This window comes from Oryctolagus cuniculus, chromosome 16 (genome assembly GCF_051225735.1).
Source record: "Oryctolagus cuniculus isolate XC-2025 breed Fujian yellow rabbit chromosome 16, ASM5122573v1, whole genome shotgun sequence".
Classification (NCBI taxonomy): Eukaryota; Metazoa; Chordata; class Mammalia; order Lagomorpha; family Leporidae; genus Oryctolagus; species Oryctolagus cuniculus.
The window spans coordinates 87,968,929-87,991,479 of record NC_142882.1 but is presented as its reverse complement, the minus strand read 5'-3'; the positions used below and the strand labels follow the sequence as shown (position 1 = coordinate 87,991,479).

General features: G+C 46.5%; 1 protein-coding gene across 1 annotated transcript in view; it reads right to left on the bottom strand.

Annotated features, from left to right (window-relative positions):
- The window catches only part of SEMA3E (semaphorin 3E), a 249,216-nt gene that overhangs the window by 95,608 nt on the left and 131,057 nt on the right, over positions 1–22,551 (bottom strand). The window contains exon 2 of the mRNA XM_051853020.3: positions 1,770–1,930. Coding sequence (XP_051708980.2) covers positions 1,770–1,930 — 161 coding nt within the window. The remainder of the gene's footprint in view (positions 1–1,769; positions 1,931–22,551) is intronic.

Sequence of the window (22,551 nt, the reverse complement as noted above, 5' to 3'; positions counted from 1 at the left end):
CTTTAAAAAATTCAAACACACAAAACAACATTTTACTTCGGGTCCTTTAAGAAACTCGGAGTGGGTATCCTTCAGTGAGCCATCAGCCAGAAAGAAGGGTGCCCTGGGAACCCGAGATTCTGTGCAGGTGGGAGACTGGGGGAGCCGCAGGGTGGTGGTGAAGCTACGTGCAGTGTACGAGGAGGCCCTGCCCATATCTGCAACTGACAATGCAAACCAATGTGGACCGGGGGAGACTGAACATCTACCAAACTGAAAGGTGTCTAAAGACTCCAGTAGAGAAGCTGGAGAAAGATCAGTGAAATTAACATCAAACGCTAAGCGGATGGAGCCATGTGTGAGAACTTTCAACTTCAGGAGAAGCAAGAAAATTGCAAAAAGAAGGGAAAAGAGAAAGAAAGGAAGGGAAGGGAAGATCTGATAAGCTGTGTGGTCCCGGCTGAGCACTGCTTTCCTAACTAGAATAATGTAAAGATATAACTTAAACTAACTTAACTAAAATCGCATTCTAACTCCACTGAGAGTTCAGAGGGCAGGTGCCTGAAGCGCGGTGCGAGTGTGCAGCACAGACAGCAAATGACGGGAGAGCTTTATCCTCCCTGACCTTCACGGCCACCGTCCGAGACCACAGACATCCAGAGAGAACCATACGGGACTGCTCTTGAGAAATATGAAGTCTGAGTCAAGGGAAACCAAAGGTTTAAAATCATTTCCTCGGAGCTGGCGCTGTGGCGCAGTGGGTCAGAGCCCGGCCTGCAGCGGTATCCCACATGGGTGCCGGTTTGAGTCCTGGTTGCTCCACTTCCCATCCAGCTCTCTGCCTGGGAAAGCAGCGGCGGATGGCCCAGGCGCTTGGGCCCCTGAGCCCACATGGGAAACCTGGAGGAGGCTCCTGGCTCCTGAGTTTGGCCTGGCCCAGGTGCTTGGTCGTTGTGGCCATTTGGGGAGTGAACCAGCAGATGGAAGACCTCTCTCTCTCTGTGTCTCTGCCTTTCAAATAAATAAAATAAATATTTAATTTAAAAAATCATTTCCTCTGGAGATCAGGAACTACCCAAGACAAAGGGAGGCAGCCGATCATCACCGGCTTTACAAAGGGACTTCAGAAAATGTGGAGGAGGCTCACTGAGGCAAATATAAAATAAATTATAAAGAAAGGGATTGCGCGATACTTATATTTATGGCAAGAAATACCGTGGTCTAAATATTTCTGCCTGTTTCATGTAAGATTGATATAAACAATTTAGGTCAGTTCAAGTCTGTATCAGCAGGGACTAGAAGAACTGTCTTCCTCTAATCACAGTTAACCTTTCCTAAAAGGTGTCAGTACTCGCTTCATTCAACAGCACACATTAACCAGCCAGGCTCAGGGGCTTCCATCCGCGTCAGTGATACCACCAGCAGAACCGTGTGATGTCGCGGAGCCGTGTTTCTTCAAGCTCGGTTGTCGCAGTGACAACGCTCCGGGGAGCTGTTGCTTATGCTGCGTGTGCCAAGCCCATGTCCCGGGACAGCAGGTGTGGCGACAAGGACGATCACGCAGGCAGAATGTCAAATGCACCAGGAAGGAGTTTCTGGGAGTCCAGATATGCTGGCAGCCTCATGAAGTTCATGCACAATGAGCTATACACTTCTCTCGAAGTGATTCCATTGTGGAAGGACTATTTCAGTTATCACTTAAAATGTTAAAGGTGGAAGAAAGCTCAAGCCACACCCTCGCAACTCCCCCCTCTCCTCTCCCTCCCGAAACACACACGAAGGGTCTGTACCTCCCTGTAGCCGTCGCTGAGCCGGTCCAAGCTGAGGGAATACAGGAGGTCCCTGCCGCCCACGAAGAGTCGCTCCTGGTAGTCGTCCAGCAGCATTGCCTGCAGGTCGAGAAATCCAAACGGGCTGTGAAATAGCGACGTTCGGTTCAGTTCCAGGAGCTCTGAAATGCAAAGAGGTAGGCACACTAAACACGGGGAAGGCAGACGCCTCGTGACACCCTTCTCACGGCCTCTTCGCGTCCCTACTGCAGCTGAGCAGTTACCCATCTCAACAACTATGAAGCCTTGCCATGCGTTATTTGGAAATATTAGGAACACGAGTGGATGGTGTCCTCAGTGCCCGTGGGGAACTGGTTCCAGAACCCCCTCCCCACCCAGATATCAAAACTCACAGGCGCTCAAGTCCCTGGCATAAAATGGCACAGTGTTTGTTCACAGCCTACGCCCATCCCCCCAGTACTCCAAGTCATCCTGAGATTACCTATAATACCTGCTATCCAGATGCGACGTACATAGGTGTGATACTGTAGACTATAGGGAGGGAGGGAGAGGTACCTCGAATCTGCTGTTGGTGGGAGTGTAAACCAGTACAACCATTATGGAAGACAGGATGGAGACGCCTCAGAAATCTCAAAGTAGATCTGCAATATGACCCAGCCCTCCCACTCCTGGGAGTTTACCCAAATGAAGAGAAATCAACATATGAAAGAGTAATCTGTACTTCCATGTTCATTACAGCTTAGTTCACAAGAACCAAGACGTGGACTCATTCCAGATGTCCACCAACTAATGACCGAATAAAGAAAATCTGGTATATATACACGATGCAATACTGCTCAGCCATAAAAAGAATGAAATTCTGTCTTTTGCAACAAAATGATTGCAACTGGAAACCATTATGCTTAGTGAAATAAGTTAGTCCAAGAAAGATATATATCAAATATTTTCTCTGATACGTGGTAGTTAATATAGAATACAAAAAATGCATAGCAATGAAATGGACATCTTGTGATCTGACTATTGTTTTTAGCCCTTCTTTATACTCCCATGGAACCGTGGTCTTCCGACTTTGTACTGTTGTGTATTATGGTTAGTGGTGAATTAAGCTGTGATTATAGGGGGATTGAAATTACATCTTCGTGAAAAAAAAAAAAGGCGGGAAGGAGGGGGATTGATGGGGGCAGAGGGGAGAGGGGGAAGTAGGGCTGCTGTCTTAGATCTGTACCTGTGAAATACCTGAATTCTGTTCTCTTTAGATTAATAAAAATTAAAAAAAGAAACAGACACAACTTCGAGTTTTTTGGATCCACTGTTGGTTGAGTCTTTGGTTACAGAGACCACAGATTCAGAGGACTGAGCGTTCAGTACAACTGGCAATAAGCTGCAATGTGCACAAATTAAAATCCTTTTTAAATTTATGAATAAAAACTCCAATTCAACTTAATATCTAAGACAAATACTCTTTATATATGAAGGAAAAAATCATCCTAAAAATCTTGAATTGCACTGTGCTATATGGAAGTCATTTTACAACTTCTCACTATGCATAACCAAATTCCGAATGTATGTTAAACAAGTAAACAAATGTACATTAAAAGTGGGTCTACTTAACCCCAAATGAACACCAACTCAGAAGAGTAGTGTTTCCACTTAAAAGTGATTCTGAAGTTCACATCCAAAATCCAACTGTTCAAGTCTAGAAGCTATCAGGGCTGTCCATACAGTAACACTCAATGGAGTGGATCACTGATAACTCCCATGGGTTCCCACTGCTGCCATTGTGATGTGGGCTGGTGTCCACGTATGCATGGCTATGTCAGAAACCACAAACGTGATGCTGTGGTTGTAGACGCTGATTTTAAGGAGGGGATCTGGGCACCCTCTCGTGTGTGTGTATTTGCTTGCTGGAGATAACTAGTGGCAGTTCAGTTCCTCAGGTTGGTAAAATGATCAACGAGGGCCTTTGGTAATGACACAGAATATTGCCCCCAAGACTAGACTGTGAATACTGAGGGATTCCTGAAGCGGCCTTTTGGGAACTACTGACAAGTTAGCACACAGCTTCCTGTTTCCAAGGTCAGCACCCAGTGCATCGTCAGAGACCACAGGACCTGACTGGCCAGGACACCGAAGTTCAGGTGGAAATACGAAGTTTAACAACCTCATGGCATTTTGTCCACCTTCTGTTTCTGAAAGAGGAGAGATGAGAGATACTTACTCTTCTATCAAGAATGTCTTTTGAAAGTAAACTGGTGCAGCCACGGTGGAAGACAGTATGGCGATTGCTCAGAAATCTGAATGTAGACCTACCATATGACCCAGCCCACCCATGCCTCGGAATTTACCCAAATGAAATGAAATCAGCATATAAAAGAGTTACCTGTATTCCATGTTTACTGTAGCTCAATTCACAATAAGGTATGGAATCAACCCAGATGTCCATCAACTGGACAAAGAAATGATGGTATATATACACTATGGAATACTACACAGCAGTAAAAAATGAAATCCAGTCTTTTGCCACAAAATGGGTGCAACTGGAAATCAATACACTTAGTGAAATAAGCCAGTCCCAAAAAGACGAATACCATATATGTTCTCCCTGATCTGTGGTAACAAATAGAGTGCCTAAAAGGTAATCTATAGGAGTGAAATTGACATTTTGAGATGCGATGAATGTTTGCAGTCCTTGTCTCACTGTTGAGAAACAGTGTTTTTTCCTTCATACTCTTTGTTGAACTCTTTACTTAGCGTAGGGTTAATCTTCTGAGTCTAAAGTAAACTGAAACAGATTTTTGTCAAAATTAAGAATGGCAATAGGAGAGGGAGGAGGAAAAAGGGTGGGAGTGTGGGAGGGAGGGGGGAAGGTGGGGATTATTATAGGTTCTTGAATCTGTATATGGGAAATACATGAAATCTGTATACCTTATAAAATTAAAAAAAAATCAGGAAAAAATTAAAAAATAAAAAAATTCAGAGAGATAAGGTTAAAAAAAGTCTTCTTTGTCTGTACTTTACTGTGAAACTGTTGATATTCAAAATTGTGTGGCGTAGGGTTAACTTAAAAACTTTAGTTTAAATAAGCCATACTGCTAAAACTGAAGTATCACTTTTAAATTTAAAATTTAAGACACTGAGTCATTTGACTATTCACCTGAATAAAGAATTTGAGAACAAACTTTGAGGGTGGAATGAATGAATAATATGTACCTTATCTGGAAAGGAAAAAAAATAGGAATCTAGAGGTTAGAGGTCTTTAATACTGGAAGATAAATTGTTCTCATTTAATGATTTTGTCAAGGAAGAATCCTACTGTCTCCCTTACCAGGCATTCCACAAATAGCAAGAGGCGTACATGTTGGGATCTGGTATCATAACAAAAACGCAGATCAAACTTGTCTGTGCTGTTACTTTGTCTTCCTCAGTAAGAACTTATGATTTTACACCAGGGTTGCTAAGTGTAGCCTTTCCCAGAAAAAGTTCCCCAGTTATTCTAATAGATTGCTAACATTTCCCAGATTTTATACACACTGAAGTCATTGTCTGAAAAAGTCCATCGGACAGAAGAACGGTCATACATTAGCTAGACTCAGCAGACTTTCGGATGTTTCAAGAAAGCCTGGTATAAAAGAGCCAGCGGCCAAGGTGGGAAGGTTCTGTGATCTGAGGAAAGAGGTCGGCAAATCCAGGATCAGAGAGAGGGGGATTTATTAGGACTTCTGGACAGAAGTGCATCTCGGGTGGCTGCAAGCCAGAAGATCCCTACCCATGAGACAAGGCAAAGGGTGTCTAAAAACAGACAAAGCTGGCCCATGGGTAACCGAATACACCCGGATTTTCTCAAGAAAGATCAATGGTCCAGGCCTCAGCTAAGAGACAGTGCAGGCACCAGTGCCTAGCAAGAAACGCGGGGCAGGTAACCTCACGAGCTTTGTTTACTCTTAGGTTTAGGGGTGACTGCCAGGGTCACCTTGGGGCATGATGGCTGCAGTCACGCCGTGCTGGGTCCCCACAGTAGAACACAGAGCCACTGTGAACACGAGGGTACAAGGTTAGGACACCAAGTTTGTGGGATAATACGGGAAAGATGCAAAGGTTCAACCAGGATGGCACACATCACGTGGGGCAGTCTACGCCAACATAAACACGTTTGGATTGGAATGAGGACAGGCCAACCAGTAAAGGAGGCATTCCGTAAGTGGATTCCACCACAGAATGACCTTGCTTGAATCCTCCTTACCCTTATATGCACACTGAAAGATGGGCCAGCGTGGGCTGAGCTTATTAGAATTCTAACAGTCTGAGGCTGTAGTTACTATTTCTTTGTCAATACCAGAAACTACTGAAACGTCAATCTTATTTTATACTGAAACATGAACTTTTCCAACCCAGCTACTTCTCTGTGGCCAAGTCTACACTGTGAGATCACAAAGAGACACAGGTGTGTAGGTCCTGTGGCTACACAGTTTGGAAACAGGAATGGAAAAGTTCCGAAGAGTACATCTCACGAATGCAGCTTTTATGACTTTGCATTTTTAACGGTCTTCCCAGATTTTTGTGAAAACAGTAAGCAATCACACTCTGACAGTTTAAAATATATTACCGATGCAGAAATTCAAATCCCTGGAAATTTACTATAATACAGACATACACTATCGTAATGAACAGTTACTGAAATTGCCATAAAAACACGAGAATGGAAGTGCAACTGGGGGTCTGTGCTGTGGCTCAGCGGGGTAAGCCCACCTGTGACGCTGGCATCCATGAGTGTCCTGACTTTTCCTCTTCCAATCCAGCTCCTGGTAATCAGCCTGGCAATGTGTGGAAGATGCCCAAGTGTTAGAGCCCCTGCCACCCAAGTGGAGACCCAGATGGGTCTCCAGGCTCGTGCCTTCAGCCTGGCTCAGCTGTGTTACTGTGGCAACTCGGGAAGTGAACCAGAGGAAGAGAGATAATCTGTCTCCCCCAACCCCATCTTTCAGACAGATAAAATAGATCTAAAAAAGCACCACAGATTGAACATCTTACAGACTGAGAATCCGGAGAGCCAAGTTCTAATCTTGGCTTTGAACCCGATTGCGTAGGTGACCCAGAACCACCTTGTCACCTCTTTCTATTGGATTCCTCACGTATTAATCATCCTTCCACCTTTTAAAGTCTTATTGTTTTACTAATCTGCCTTTCTCAAACGGAAGTGATGATGTAGTGAAAGAAGTAAACAGGTCCAAGATAGAATAGTTTGATGCTGATCTACGCTTTTGGGAGCGTTAAGAGAGCGACGGGCCAGTATCACATGTCCTGTATTTAAATTTGTCTAAAGGGAAGTAGTTAAACATTCACTTGTAATTTCTCATACATTTAAAGGATTACAGGGTCAGAGAACTTGTTCTTGGTGTTGGTCTCATGCTGTCCTGGAGATGGCTGAGCCGATTCATTCCCATTGCCTCAGAGGCAGATGCTGCCAGGGTACGCATCATCGCACGCCTCGGAGAGCGGGTCAAGAAATTTCACTTCATTTGTGAAGATGCTTGCCAGAGTGATCCCCGCAGCCATTTTAAAGCTTGCAGAACCCAACGGGCAGAGGATCATTTTCTTTAAACATTTCTGCAACATGAAAGCAGTTAACTACCTCGCCTTGAGAGCTTTTGCTGCTCTCCTCTCTGCCCAGTGCCACACGCAGAGCCGTGCCAACGACTGAGTTCCTAAGGGGTTCAGACTTGGCAGCAGATACGTCACAGAATCACAGAACCAACCGCGGCATAGCCGGGCGGCAGCTGCTCTCCGCCTTTGCTCCCACAGGCATAGTCCTAATCCCGATCTTTCCTCCAAGACCAAAACCGTCCTGCTTTTGGGAAACTAATCAAAGCAAGGGGGTTGATGTCCTAGGAAATGCTGCCTCTTGTTTCTGGTTGCTCTTAATGCCACTGCTGCACCGGGCTAACGCCAAAGGGCTTGTAGAGCAGCTTGCTCACGGCCAAACACGTCTCCCAGCCCCCTTGCTGTCTGTGACCTTCCAGCTCCCGTCCTGCCACCATGTGACAGCAGGTCCTGTACCTCCCAGTTTGAACACCAAGAGGATGGAATGAAATCAGCTCAGGCATGTTTGCAGCTCCTAGTTGCTGGTTTCCTCCCAACTGGCTGCTGTGTGACCAGTTATCCATGTAGGGTTAAATGTGGAAGCCGTGTGGTAAGCACTGTGGCCCCCAAAACTGTATGGGTCAGAGCAGTCACTATGGTTGGAGCTCAAATCCAGTCCATCTTCATTCACCAGTAAGTGTGCGGCAACACACGTGTTCCCATCTGTATTTCTCGTAGACGGAGTTCTGGTTACAATCAGTGTAATCGTCCACGTGGGAGAATATTCACCAAAATGAAAGTTGGGTTTCTCATTAGTTGACCTTGAGCCGTGCTTCAAGGTCACTCGCACTGCTGCTGAATAAACCTCCGTACCTGTGTGGAAAAGAGCCCCGCCAACCCCAGTGTCCCTGACCCAGGGAGGGGCTCGTCCCCTCCCTCCCCGAGGGGTTCCAGGAACTGCAGCATGCTCTATTGTAAAAAAGCACCCTAAGCATGAAACTGCTAGTATTAAAACAGAGACATTTGATAAATCATAGAATTCTATAGTTTTAAAAAGAAGCACAATTATTAAGGAAAAACCTGAAAAAAGTACTTATATACAGCATATGGAAAAAACTGCTCATTTAATATGTTGAAAAAACGATCAAAGAAAGAAGAAAAAAATTATCACCTCTATTCTGTGAATGCCATATCCTCATGTAAAAGGATTCAAATCATTAAATATCAGAGATGAGTATAAAAATCAATTTAAGTAGCATTACAAATTAGTTGCTATGTAGAGAGAGAGGTAGAGGTGTGTGTGGTGGGGGGGGAGAGGGAGGGAGGGAGGGAGGGATTTCACTTGCTAGCGTATTCCTCAAATGCCTGCAGCAGCCAGGATTAGTCCGAATTGAAACTGAAAACTGCTAACACACGAGTGGTAGGATTCCATTTCTTGAGACCTCACCACGCCTTCCAGGGTCTGTAGGAGCAGGAAGCCACAGCCGGAAGCTGGAACCAGGAATTGAACTCAGACGCTCTTAATCACTAGGCTAAACAATCCCTCCACAATTATAAACAAAAGAGGAAGGTGTAGGACATAGCTCCTTTTCTTCAAAAAGTTCTCTCATCTGTCTGGACACTGTTGCTCCCACTCCTGATTCTCCAGGTGATAAGAACTGTTAATTACCATTTGCTGAGCTGTTCTAGATCCCAGACTGTCTAACGACTAGACAGCCACTAGCTCATTTAAGCATTGTGCCACTTCCTCAAAAATGCTATTATCCCCATTGGTTTTTTTTTTTTTTTTTTTTTTTTGCATGCAAAAAGAGAAGTTTTGAGAAACTCAGTGCATAGCTCAGGTTTTCTGGTCAGTGTAGGTGTGCAAATGTGAACAAGAGACGTTGCCAGGAGAGATTCCCTACTCAACGTGGAGGTTGTCTGGGGCGACCATCATCAGAGAGCTGTCGTCTCCAGTTCCCGTCCCACAGCCCAAGAGCACCAAGACAGACTTGCTAAAAACGAGGTCCCTACTAGCAGCGACTGTGCACCGCTGGCCTAAGGGTTAGGACAGCCCGTGTCCCAGTGCCTGAGTGCCAGGCCCCGTTCCAGCTAACGCAGATTCTCACAGGCAGCCGTGATGGCTCAGGTACCTGGATTGGGTTCTCACGTCCCACCCAGCCCCAGCCACGGGGGGCGTTATAAATTAATTGGGGCCATAATAAATTAATAAGTGAGCCAGCAGATGGGGTTGTTCTCTTTCTGTCTGTCAGATAATGCAACACGAGAGAAAAAGCAGTGGCTCCATAATCTATCATATATGGAACTCCCTACAGAAGCAACTACGAAAGTCTGAAGTCTAGTTTTTGAAGGATTGTCAGGAACTGACGGCATTTTTGCAGAGCCCGATATAAACAATAAAGCGGAAGGGACAGTTTGTCCAAGATCCATAAATATGGATTGACATAATTCAAAACAATTGACTAGCAAAACCATTAACAGGAAAATTCTGGTTAATATCAATTTTAATTACCTAGAGCTTGCATTTTATAAACTGTCTCAAGTGACTGTAGAATTTTTATGCTTTGACTTTTCAATTCCTGCCATTTGTTTTATAATTTTAGCTTTGAGAAAAGGAACATGGTTTCCCTAATTTGCTTCAGAGTTCCAAAACACACTGAACTCTGTGTGTGTGAGTGTGAGAGTGTGAGTGTGTGTTGTGTGTGTGTGTGAGTGCGAGTGTGTGTGTGAGAGTGTGTGTGTGTGAGTGCGAGTGTGTGTGTGAGCGAGAGTGTGAGTGTGAGAGTGTGAGTGTGTGTATGTGTGAGTGTGAGTGCGAGTATGTGACTGTGAGTGTGTGTGAGTGTGTTGTGAGAGTGTGAGTGTGTTGTGAGAGTGTGTTGTGTGTGAGTGTGTGAGTGTGTGAGTGCGAGTTGTGAGAGTGTGAGTGTGTGAGTGCGAGTGTGTGTGAGTGCGAGTGAGTATGTGAGTGTGACTGAGTGTGTATGTGTGAGTGTGAGTGTGTGAGTGTGACAGTGTGTGTGAGTGTGAGAGTGTGAGTGTGTAAGAGTGTGTTGTGTGTGCGTGTGTGTGTGAGTGTGTGAGTGTTGTGTGAGTTGAGAGTGAGTGTGTGTGTGTCTGAGTGTGTGTGAGTGTGAGAGTGTGTGTGTGTGTTGCACCAAAGGCAGAATACAGACCAGCGAGACACCTTCCTCTTTCCTTAAGACCTTTTGCATGCTGATTTCAAAGCCAGTGCTTGCAGTGGGGCTGGAGATCTACGCACCTGGCGCATGTACCAAGCACAGGCTCAACTGCTGTATCCCTGCCCACTGCTTCGAGCGGCCAGGATGAAAGAAACAGCACACAGGAAGCCGGGACAAAAGAAACCCTCATCTCAGGTAATCTGCGCGAGTGAGGGCCGGTGCTGACTCAGTCCGCAGCAGCCCTCCTCTTCAGTTCTTCCTACTCTAAAAATAACAGAAGGCTTTGGGGAGGGAGTGGACAGAGAGGCCGCAGAGCTCCTCCGGAACTTTTCTAAAGAGGGAGCTAATTGTCATTGCTAAGCCGCGTGCTAATTATCAGCTGCCAATGAGCTCCACACGGAGGAGACAGTCATTTCCGCCCAGCGCCTGTCTTTGTACCCTGCAAGGGACACACTTTTAAAGCCCTGTCACACAGAAGCCGCTCCCTGCACTTTGTCCACATGCATTTCAACCCCACACCTCCCAGGTAGGACGGGCGAGGGTAGACTCTTCCAGGGAAGGGGGTCTCCCCGAAGGCACTGTTCTTGCCCCACTGTGCCCTGCCACGTGAGGCCTCTCTCAGCCCAGGCTGGAGCTACACTTGCCATTACGCAAGTGTATCTTGCTTTACGCAACGTGTATCTCAGTGTTGACTGAGTAACAAACACTCCGCTGCAGATATTGTGTGGTCTGTGACAGTGAGCACAGACATGGCCATGAGAAGTCTCTCAGCTTCTCAGTTGTCACCAAGGGCAAGGTGTCTTTTTCTGGGCTTGATGGGTCTGATCGTTGCTGGGGGCTTGCAGTGATGTGGAAACAGATTGGGAAAGAAGCAAGCATCCACTTTTAGAAAAAGCATAAACAGGCTGGCTTGAGGATCTGCTAATCACTCTCTGAACTTTTAGAGTCTCTTTTTTTTTTCACTAATCGAAGGTATACACGAGGCACTGGAGTAGCCCAACCTTTTCTTTCATAAATCATTTGCAACCAAAGGAGTTCAAGTGTACATAGATGTAGGCCAGACATTAAACAGGCCTTTCACAGCAAACAAAATAATATAATTCAGAATTTTAAGACTCCTTTTGTTTCTCATCGATTATTACTATTATTCAGTCTGGCACATTATTCCAGCTTGTTGGTTTTGATTTTCTCTGTGAACAAGAAATGATCAGGGGACAAGTTTACACAGAATCATTATCTGTGCCAGAATTGATTTTACACCTGTGTGTATGAGAGCATTTATTGAAATTATTTAACTGAACAAAATCATAGACTATAAAGTGTTTTTCCCTAAAAGTCAATGATTTGAAAATTTGCTTTAATTGTCACCTAAGTATGTAATTATGATTATACTGAATTCTACTAGAGGCCAAAGATACAAGTCCCGTGTGAACAGCTTTCCAAACTGGCCTCCCATGCAGTGGGTATGCACCCGCATTGTTACTACAGATTTGTTTATTTGAAAGGCAGAGTACAGATAGAGAGCGAGAGAGCAAGCGAGTGAGCGATCTTTTATCTTCTGATTCACTCCTCAAATGGCTATATGGCCAGGGCTGGGCCAGGCAGGAGCTAGGAGCCAGGAGCTTCATCCACGTCTCCAATGTGGGTGCAGGGAGCCTTTGGGGTCATCTACTTTCCCAGGCGCCTTAGCAGGGAGCTGGATAGGAAGGGGAGCGGCTGGGGACTCAAACTGGTACCATATGGGATGCCAGTGTCACAACACCGGGCCCCTCGTTCCAATTCCTTAGGGCCTCGTATAAACTAGCTTGCTATTCTAACTGTAAGGAGAAAGGCTTCCAAGGGTGGAGAGCAGTTGGATGGTCAGATTCACTTTGAAAACATCAGCTGGTTTTCACTGTGGCCAGAAGGGGGCAAGAGAGGATGGAGGAGCCCTGAGACTTTCTTCCAGGAGCCCGGGAGGAGAAGGGCGGTGTGGAGGCAGAAAGCCTAGAGGCCTTAGCAAGCACGAGGCTTGCCCCCTACTTTTATGTAAGATAAGCTTTTCTTTTTGAATTTACTCTTTCAAGGACTGGATAACAGAAGTGGGTGAAGTTTAGTGAAAAGTCCCATCTATTCTGAACATTGACTACAGGGCTTCACAGGAACAGTAAGGCTTAGCATCATTTTATACAATTAACAGGAGTCAGGTTTTGGCACCCCTCATTTGTTCCTGTTAATTTTTGGGTAAAGGTTTTTCAAACATACATACTTGATAAAATAGGGTGCATTAACTCATCTTTTTTTTTTAAGAAAAGAATACAATTTATGGTTCAAACCCAAAATAATGCCAAGATTTCTCGTGGTCAGCTCTGTCCCTGCTGTGTGCCCTCCCCTCTGGCTCCTGGTGTGTTGTCCTCAGTGGATGACTTCTGTCAGCTCCCTGGTGTTCTTTGGAGTTTTTAATGTGTATAATGTGTATAAAGATGCCTTGATCTTCATGGACTTCCCACACTTTGCTATGCACTAGGCATTGTAATATAGACCGTTTCTTGGGTCTTGCTTTTCTTCACTTAAAATATCTTGGAAACCTTTCTGTACCCAAACTCAGAGAAGACATAGCTGCACAATATTCTACTCTGTGGGTTACCCATGGTGGGCAGTTACTTCTTTCTTTTTTTTTTTTTTTTTTTTGACAGGCAGAGTGGACAGTGAGAGAGAGAGACAGAGAGAAAGGTCTTCCTTTGCCGTTGGTTCACCCTCCAATGGCCGCCGCGGCTGGCGCGCTGCGGCCGGCGCACCGCACTGATCCGATGGCAGGAGCCAGGAGCCAGGTGCTTTTCCTGGTCTCCCATGGGGTGCAGGGCCCAAGCACCTGGGCCATCCTCCACTGCACTCCCTGGCCACAGCAGAGGGCTGGCCTGGAAGAGGGGCAACCGGGACAGAATCCGGCGCTCTGACCGGGGCTAGAACCCGGTGTGCCGGCGAATTACTTCTTTCTAATTTTTGCCATTAAAATATTACAATGTGTACTTATGAAGATATGTGTACTCACATATGTGCAAACATATTTGCAAGATAATTTTTTAGAAATGGAATTACGGGGCAAAAAGACATATGGATTTGCACCTTTCATAAATCTGTCAAATGTGCGCCCACAGGGACTGTGGCCCGGCCCCGTGTGAGGGTGGACGCCTCCCACAGCCTCGCAATCCTGGGTAACTGAAGTTCAGAGGTTCGTGGTCTGGCTGAGGAGACACCGGCTTGGGTACACGTTTCTCTTATTAAAGTGAAGCTAAGCATCTTCTCATACATCTCAGCACACTTTACCTGGACTTTTGGTGATTTTTCTCCTTTATCCACTGCCTAGTTACTTTGTCAACATCTGAATTTCAGGGATTGTCACACTGTTAGGTTTTATGTTGTGTGAAGGCATGACTGCGAGGTGAAGGAAGCCAGGTTCTTAAACATAAAAGCGTGTGCTGCACTTGTATCAGAGTTATTTTGCTTTAATAAATACAATTCTTTTTTCTTCCAGTCCATCTTTTGCATGGAATTACTTCTTGTTTATTTAAGTTAATTAACCAGGCCGGCGCCGCGGCTCACTAGGCTAATCCTCCGCCTTGCGGCGCCGGCACCCCGGGTTCTAGTCCCGGTCGGGGCGCCGGATTCTGTCCTGGTTGCCCCTCTTCCAGGCCAGCTCTCTGCTGTGGCCAGGGAGTGCAGTGGAGGATGGCCCAAGTGCTTGGGCCCTGCACCCCATGGGAGACCAGGAAAAGCACCTGGCTCCTGCCATCGGATCAGCGCGGTGCGCCGGCCGTGGCAGCCATTGGAGGGTGAACCAACGGCAAAAGGAAGACCTTTCTCTCTGTCTCTCTCTCTCACTGTCCACTCTGCCTGTCAAAAAAAAAAAAAAAAAAAAAAAAAAGAAAAAAAAGAAAAAAAATTAAGTTAATTAACCAGCTTGGCGATGAACACTTGGTCACAAATGCTGTATTTGTCATAACACACAAACACAGGGCACGCACACTCGCACACCCTGTTGTGGACCCTGCTGTGGGCCAGGAGCACTCGCAGCTACCAGATACTGAACGTGGGCCCCAGCACGGGCCCAGGCACAGCGCTTCAGCTGTGGAGTCCGTGGGATCGAGTCCGGCACACAGCAGAGGGAGAGCTCTCACAGGGAGGGAGACACAGCTCAGCCCAGCCGACCGCCAGCCCCCAGGTGCACCTGGACCGTGAGTGGACTCCTCCTGAGAATTCCAAAACCCGAGCAACAGGTGTTTTGCAATAAGGGGGTCTCATACTCAGTCAACACACAGGGTGAGGCAGATGGGAGTACACGTGAAACACTGTAATATTTTCTTGTGACATTCACCACTTAAAATCTATCTTGAGGAGCAGGAGGCAACAGTTTCTCCAAGTCTACAAAATGTTCGCCACGACAGGCAGTGCGGTGAGGTCTGATTCCTACTGAGACACTCTTTTCAAAATACATTCATACAGTGCAGGAAGTGGGCTGCGGTGACCAGGTGTGGGCCTTGACTGTTTACTCGTGTTTTAGTGTCAGACATGAGTAAATAGGGTTTATTTTGCAAGTCAGTGTTTCTGGATTTTGCCACATCACAGAGGATTAGCTCTCATAATAGTTAAAAATGATAGAATACTACTGTTTTATTAGTTTATGGTATATTGTTTCTTGGCCTCAGGTTTAAGATAAATGGGGATCTCATATCATTATTCATTCACATTAATGCATGTTACTCTCTTTGCTCAATCTGTACTCCATAAAACAATGCACTTGGTACAGTGCTTTCTTATTTTTGAACACAGTCAGCGAATGTGTACATAACTGTAGTGATAATTTGCTTGTATTTAAATCAGAAATACTTTTCAGTTTTATCCCAACTCATAAATGTTCTAGGTTATAAAACTAATTCATCCTCTCCAGTCTGTATTCGTTGAATTTCAGTCCCACTCAGAAGTTGAGTAGATCTATTATCTATTTCTTCCTATTAAATTTGGTCACTTTAGTGATGAGTAAACTAAGTTGGTAACACATAGTATAATTTTCGACTTTTGTCAAACTTCCGTATCTTTCTCTAAAACTTCATTGACTGTCTATACAATATTTTCTCTACTAAACAAATCATCACATCACAAACATGCAAATCAATGAAAGTCGAAATCCTATTTTTGCTTCACTGTACACTGGAATCGATCCTGGATCTGTGAAATTCGTGAAAGTCGGCGAGTTCTCAGAGATCTGTCTCCGATCGCGACGCCCAACAGGCTCGCCGAGCCCAGTGTGCACTTGCCATCTTCTCTCTGCGTCTGACAGCTGCTCAGACTGAGGGAGTGAAGAGAGAGACCACGAGTCCCGCCGAGAAACCCACTCCCCTTCCAGTGAACGCGTCTTTGGATTTCGGCAAAAATCTAGAATTTGTCCGGGTTCCTCCTCCCTTCACGGTGCCACCGCCCCCACTGCCCTGGACCAAGGAGCGGCCCCGCCTTCCGCTTCTGCTCCCGGCCTGCTTCCCCGGTCGGTCACCGCGGCCACCACACTGCTCCCTCTCTGCAGACGGTCCGGCGCTCCTCCCTCTGCTGCAACCTCCGCTGTTCCTCAGTACTGGGGGGTCCTGGCGTGAGGTCCGTGGTGCTCTGCCCGCCCCCTCCTCCCACCTGGAGCTGCTCCGGTTCGTCCTCTGCCCACAGAGCCCCAGGGCTTGGGCTTCAGAGCTGGGCCCTGGCTCCTCCTGCCCCTGGGCTGCACCTGACTTCAGCCACCACGCAGCTGGCTCCTCCTCCCATTGGGCTCTTCCTGGCCAGAGGAATCTAGAGGCCCCTCCCCACTCCCCAGGCGCTCTCAGCCGCACCACTCTGTTTTTCATATCATACAGCCCATGAGTGCCTGCAGGTTTGCTTTGTCATGACAGAGTGGTGACCTTTCCCATCTTCACAGAATTCGTGTAGCCGGCACGAGGTACAGCTGTGTCAAGTGAATGACCTCTCTCTACCAACTTCCTCACTGGGAAAGGGGATGGGAATTACAACGACCTAGAGAGTGGCCCTAGAGCCTGGTGGGCAGTCCATTTGTAAAGCCTTCCTCCTCCTTTCTTGGATATTGAAAAAGTTTTCAAGGCATTGAATAAAAATTGACCCTGTTGGAATAAGCCCTTCTCAGTTATATTTCACCAAGCGGACATGGCTGCTCACGGCTCAATACGCAGGCTGGAAGTGAAACAAGACTTTGCAGAGACACGACTCCTGGGATCAATGTAAACAGTGTGTATTTTAAGTTGAAAAATCAATTTCCTACCGACAGTAGTTTGGATTAATTTTCTATTCTTTCTCTCAATCCATACTCAGATCTGACTGCAAGAGAACATGTGTCTTTATTTCCATGGGAAATCTGCTTCAATTCTTTACATCCATTTATTTATAAGCTCAACTGAAAGTGAATCATATGGGGGCAACTGTCACTCTACCCTTGAGATTTAAATGCTAACGACCAAGATGGTTGGGAAAGATTCTTTACACTTTTTTACTATTATTCTTAAACTTGGGATTTTTATGAATTTCTGAGTACTTAATTTGGTAGCTGTCTTGGGAGTCACCAACACACCACACAGGGGTGCAGTGCGATGTGCTTTTACAGCACCACAGCTCAACTTCTTGCTTAGCCTCCACTCTTGGACTCTTTACTCTTATTTGTATGAAAATCAAGCCTTCCTGCAACCCACATAAATGTAATCCTGTAAAGGATTCTTTGTAAGAAAAAATGGCTTTCAGATGCACCGGGAGTTTGCGGTCTGACACTGACCAGTGGCTCCTTCAAGAATCTGTGGTTTTTCAGGCTGACATATTATCCTAATGACCACTGTATCATTCGGCTATTTCTTCACGGAGTCATCATGGATGTCAAATCCCAGACAGAAGGAAGGTCAACTTTCTCATCTTTTCATGTCCTGCTAATCTGATAGGAGTCAAACCTGCTCAGCCACATTATAACGACGGAAAATAATACGGTGGATTGATGTCCATCTGCATGTAGAGATGAAGCCGTGTGTTCTTTACCACTGTTGATAGGCGAGGAGGTGCTAGACAACCACTGAAAGTTCATCTGCTCTTCGATTACTCGCCTCAATTACTGTAGCTGCTGCCGTGAGAGCCGGATGCTTCCTAAGAGGTAACAGCCCCCCCGGGTAGGTGGGCTCCCTCAGATGTGGCTGAGAGCAATGTGGAGAGGGAAAACAAGCCAGCGCCATGTGTGCACTTCATTGAGGACTTTCTTTCACACCAAGTTGCCTTAGTGACAAAGCCACTGACACATTCTTCTGTTTTCCTTCCCTGGCAATCCTCAATTAGCATCGATTCACTTCCCAGGAAACCCTGCTGTTTAGCACAGGTCACAAGGCAAACGGACCCCAAGGAGACCACCCACGTGCTGTCTGGAAACCACAGAGGGAGACAGCCACATTTACACAAAGGCTCTGTGTGGTGGGAAGGAGCCAACATTCAGCTAACTTCTCTCACATCGCTCCAACAGTGGATGCATTATGGTCCCCATTTCACAGGATAAGAAATAGGAGCAGAGAGACTTAAGAACTCCCCAGGTCACGTGTCAATTGAATATCAACACTTGTGGATCCTGAACATCATTTTGCTTATTCCCAGTGATTGTAGCAGAAGAGTTTGCGGAGCAGCAGGCATTCGCTCTAACGGCGGAGATGCCGTGTCCCCGGCTCTGCTCCCGACTCCAGCTTCCTGCTGATGCAGACCCTGCGGGCAGCAGTGACGGTGCAAGTGACGGGGGTCCTCCCTGCGAGACCTGGACTGAATTCCAGGCTCCTGACATTGACCCCAGATGGTGGTCGTGGTGTGCATCTGAGGAATGAACCCGTGGATGGCAGTTATCTCTCTCTCATGTAAATATGTTTCTAAAAAGATGATTTTGTATCAATAACATAATGGCTTATTCATGGACTAAGATTTGTCAAAGGCTCTGAAAGGTGAATCTCCAGGGAGGATATCACAGGTGTTCCCCAGGTTGCACGACTTTTCAAATAAGACTCACTGAATAAACTCAGAGACAGCACTGTAGGCGGGCCTTTCTTGGGCATGCGCCTCCGTTTTTTCTCACGGTGTCTGCTTTATCCTGAAGGCTGTCCCGAGGCTCACGCTGCATAACCCGAGGACAACAAGCAGGATAAAGGGACACAGAGGATCAGACAACACAGAGGTCAGAAACAGCTACAATGAATTTTTAAAAAACCCTACATGGATTTCAAATGCCAAAGAGGAGAAAATGCCCTTACACATAAACAGTTAAAAACTAAGTTGAGACACCTATTTTGTTCCCAGCGTTGCCACAGGACGGTGGTTACAGGGGCCCTGCTTTCTCCAGGCATCCATCCTCCACCTGCAGAATGAGAGGTGAGGCCGGGCTAACTGGCCACGCCCCTCTGGCTTCACAAACTAGAGCAGCAGGTTGGGGGCCTCCCCCCCCCCCCCCCCCGTCATCTCCAGCTGGGGAGAAAACCGACTGGATGTGTTCCGAGGACGCCCTCTAGAATATTTGTATTTGCTGATTTTTGTAAACCATAAGAATTACAGAATCCCATAAATACAGAAAAATAAGAATTAGTGCTAAGGATACAACCGCGTATCTACTGAGTTGTTGTGAGCTGTCAGAAAAAGTGCATTGCTAGGAGTACAGAAAAGCAGCAAGTTTGTTCTTACTGATCTGCCTTCCTGTAACTCTGCTTAGGCTCCAAATATAAGGGGTAGATAATAAATTACGTAAACTCTAATTTCATGCCATATCACATACTTCCTAACAAAATGAAAAGATGCACCTTAGGTCACACTAAAAGTAGAAGAGCTGAAAGAGTTGATAAAACTTTAGAAATCGTAATCACCTAAGCCAATGCGCGCTTACTAAGGGGACAAGCTGGCAGATGCGACCCCGTCTCTGCATGCTGAGAACAAGAGAATGGGCGACAAGGAAAACCATGGAGGCCGGCACCGCGGCTCACTAGGCTAATCCTCCGCCTTGCGGCGCCGGCACACCGGGTTCTAGTCCCGGTTGGGGCGCCGGATTCTGTCCCGGTTGCCCCTCTTCCAGGCCAGCTCTCTGCTGTGGCCCAGGAGGGCAGTGGAGGATGGCCCAAGTGCTTGGGCCCTGCACCTGCATGGGAGACCAGGAGAAGCACCTGGCTCCTGGCTTCGGATCAGTGTGATGCGCTGGCTGCAGCGGCCATTGAGGAAAAAAAAAAAAAGGAAACCATGGGAAACACAGAAGGTGTTCTAGGAGACATTAAAGTGTCTACTGTAGAAGTCCCTGGGCAAGCTTCAAAGCTGAAATCAGCTCTGGATAGCATTTCACTAGTAGAGCAAGTGTGAGGACTGAGACGCAAGTTCTGTCATGAAAGGCAAGACGGGCAGGTGGACCTTCTAGATTGGATGAGGCTGCCCGTCATCTCCTGGGAGAATCAACCGCAGTTCTGAAAAGCCCACTGCTGGCAGCCGGGGCAAGAGTGCGATGCACTGAAGTGTGGCGCCCCCTCCCCAGGCCCCAGCCCCAACTCTGTCAGAACAGCTGCCGGCACCCAGCTAGCTGGCCATCCATCAGCAACACTACCGCAAACCTTCTTGGATCCTTCTGGCAAGGTCACTGCCCCTTTCTGGAAAAAAAGAGCCATGTGAAATTGGGAACAGGAGGTCCATTTTCTTTTTCTGCCACTACTAAGAGCCTCTGCCAGAAGAAGGGAGCCAAGGCACCAGCATCCCCAGCTGGCAACTGACCTTGAGCTTGAACGTGGGGATTGCATTCCCAACAACAATGGTGGTTGGTGACAAGGATTTATCACCTTAGAGGAGAACGCTGTGCGTGTGTGTGGTGCAAACAGGCAGCGTGAAAACTTTCACATCAATATTTCCTTTCATTTTGCAAAGGGAAAAAGAAAGATTATAATTAGACCTGATGTGAATGATATTAAAAATGATAATTTTGGTTACAGTTCTTATGACAAAAAATAATACAAAATAAGACATGAAATCAAGGTTTTTCAAGCTCTCTAGCCTTAACCTGCCTTTGTAAATTTAACAGTTTACTTGGTAAGCTGGTTTTCCACGTGAAGATTTACAAAATGACTTGGTAAGTGCTCTTGAACTGCTAACACTGATAAATTGACAGCATCGTAGAACACAGGCGTAGGGACTATGATTGCTTGGTGACATCAGCGTTCTTGGCACAGGCGCGATTCTTAGGCTAAGTCATCGCTGCTCGAGGCCAGCTGCAGGCTGTAGACTCTCTCCTACTCGAGGATACCGCTCAGCATCCATGACGTCTTACAGGGAGCTTCGTCTCAAGAAACTGCCTGGAGAACATTTTTAAGGACAGCAACTGCTGGCATGATTCCCTTAGTTAATAATTTCAACGTGTTATTGGCAAATTGCCATGGGTAAAATAACAATTAATTGATTTCCAGCCCGAGTGAGTACCCCACTTATATGCCTAAGGGGACAACAGTATATGTGGAACCAAAAATGCATGTTCTTGATCTGGAAGTCGTGGATTCTCTGAGCTAATGTGAACAGAAGCTTAATCTGCTGAGCAGGCCTGCCTCTGTGGTGTACTCTGCAGAGGGAAACGTGGAAGACCCCGGGGGCCAATTACCCAGTCCTCTCTCATTACTGCAGCCACTACAGTTCACAACTCTGCTATTTCTGACTCCAAGACACCCTGTTAAAATTTTGGAATCCTTGTGCGGGATTCTACCTTAAACCTTTATTAACAAATAACTTGGCTGTGTCTGGGCACTTGAACGAGGCTGAACAAACACAGAACGTCAGATATACGTGGAGCAGGGGTGATGTTCAGGTGGAAAACAAGGGGATGATAGCAGATTAGGAGTGAGCATGATGGGGCAGGGAGGACGACCCAGAGCGGGCTGCCCCGATGGCTCAGGTCCTGGGTCCTCACACACACTCTGCTCTGTGTCAAAACAGGGAGCCTGGAGCCAATGAAACTCTCCATTTCTGTCTCAGTTTTCTGGGGGCCTGGGGCACACACAGTGACACAGGAAGGGATGCCTGAATGACGTCACAAAAGTCTAAGTGATATCAGTAAAAGTTGACTTTGCCTCCCTCAGCCTGATAGAAAAACACGGTTTTTAATGGTAAACTCAGGGTTCAGTGTGTGGGATTTTCTTCATGCCAATTTTGATTTCTTCCAGAACGGTGCTTCAGTACTTTGGTTGCACATTCGAGTCCCCTGGATGGTCCTTAAATTGCCAGTGCCTGGGTCCCTTGCAGAGAGAGTGTGGCGTATTTTGAAAATCTCAGGTAATTCTCATGTGACACCCAGACTGTCTTGCAACAGAATGAGTCTGTGGGCGCCGGGCTATTGGATGGGAACAGGTGCTGTGTTCACACAGTCACAGAGCTCACAGCTCATGGATTAGTTACAGTGATCTGCCAGGATTCCAGTCCACATCTAACCTCCAGTGACAGCAGGGAACTAAAACTGGTCTCTGTTGACCATGCAGACAAGATACAGAAGGGGTGAGAAAAAGGTCCTGCTGGATATTATATCAATGTTTTAATGGTGCAGGCAAAAAACATGGAGAAGCGCATTGCTGGGAGCTGCTGTCTGCATTGTGAGTAGCCTTGATATCACCTAATAAAAGTTCAAATGAGGGGCCGGTGCTGTGGCGTAGCGGGTAAAGCCACCGCCTGTAGTGCCTGTATCCCATATAGGTGCTGGTTCTAGTCCTGGCTGCTCCACTTCCGATCCCGCTCTCTGCTGTGGCCCGGGAAAGCAGCAGAAGATGGCCCAAGTCCTTGGGCCCCTGTGCCAGGGTGGGAGACCTGGAAGAAGCTCCTGGCTCCTGGCTTTGGATTGGCTCAGCTCCTGCCATTGTGGCCATTTGGAGAGTGAACCAGTGATGGAAGACCTCTCTCTCTCTGCATCTCCTTCTTTTTTTGAGTAACTCTGACTTTCAAATAAATAAATAAATCTTAAAAAAAAGTTCAAATGAACG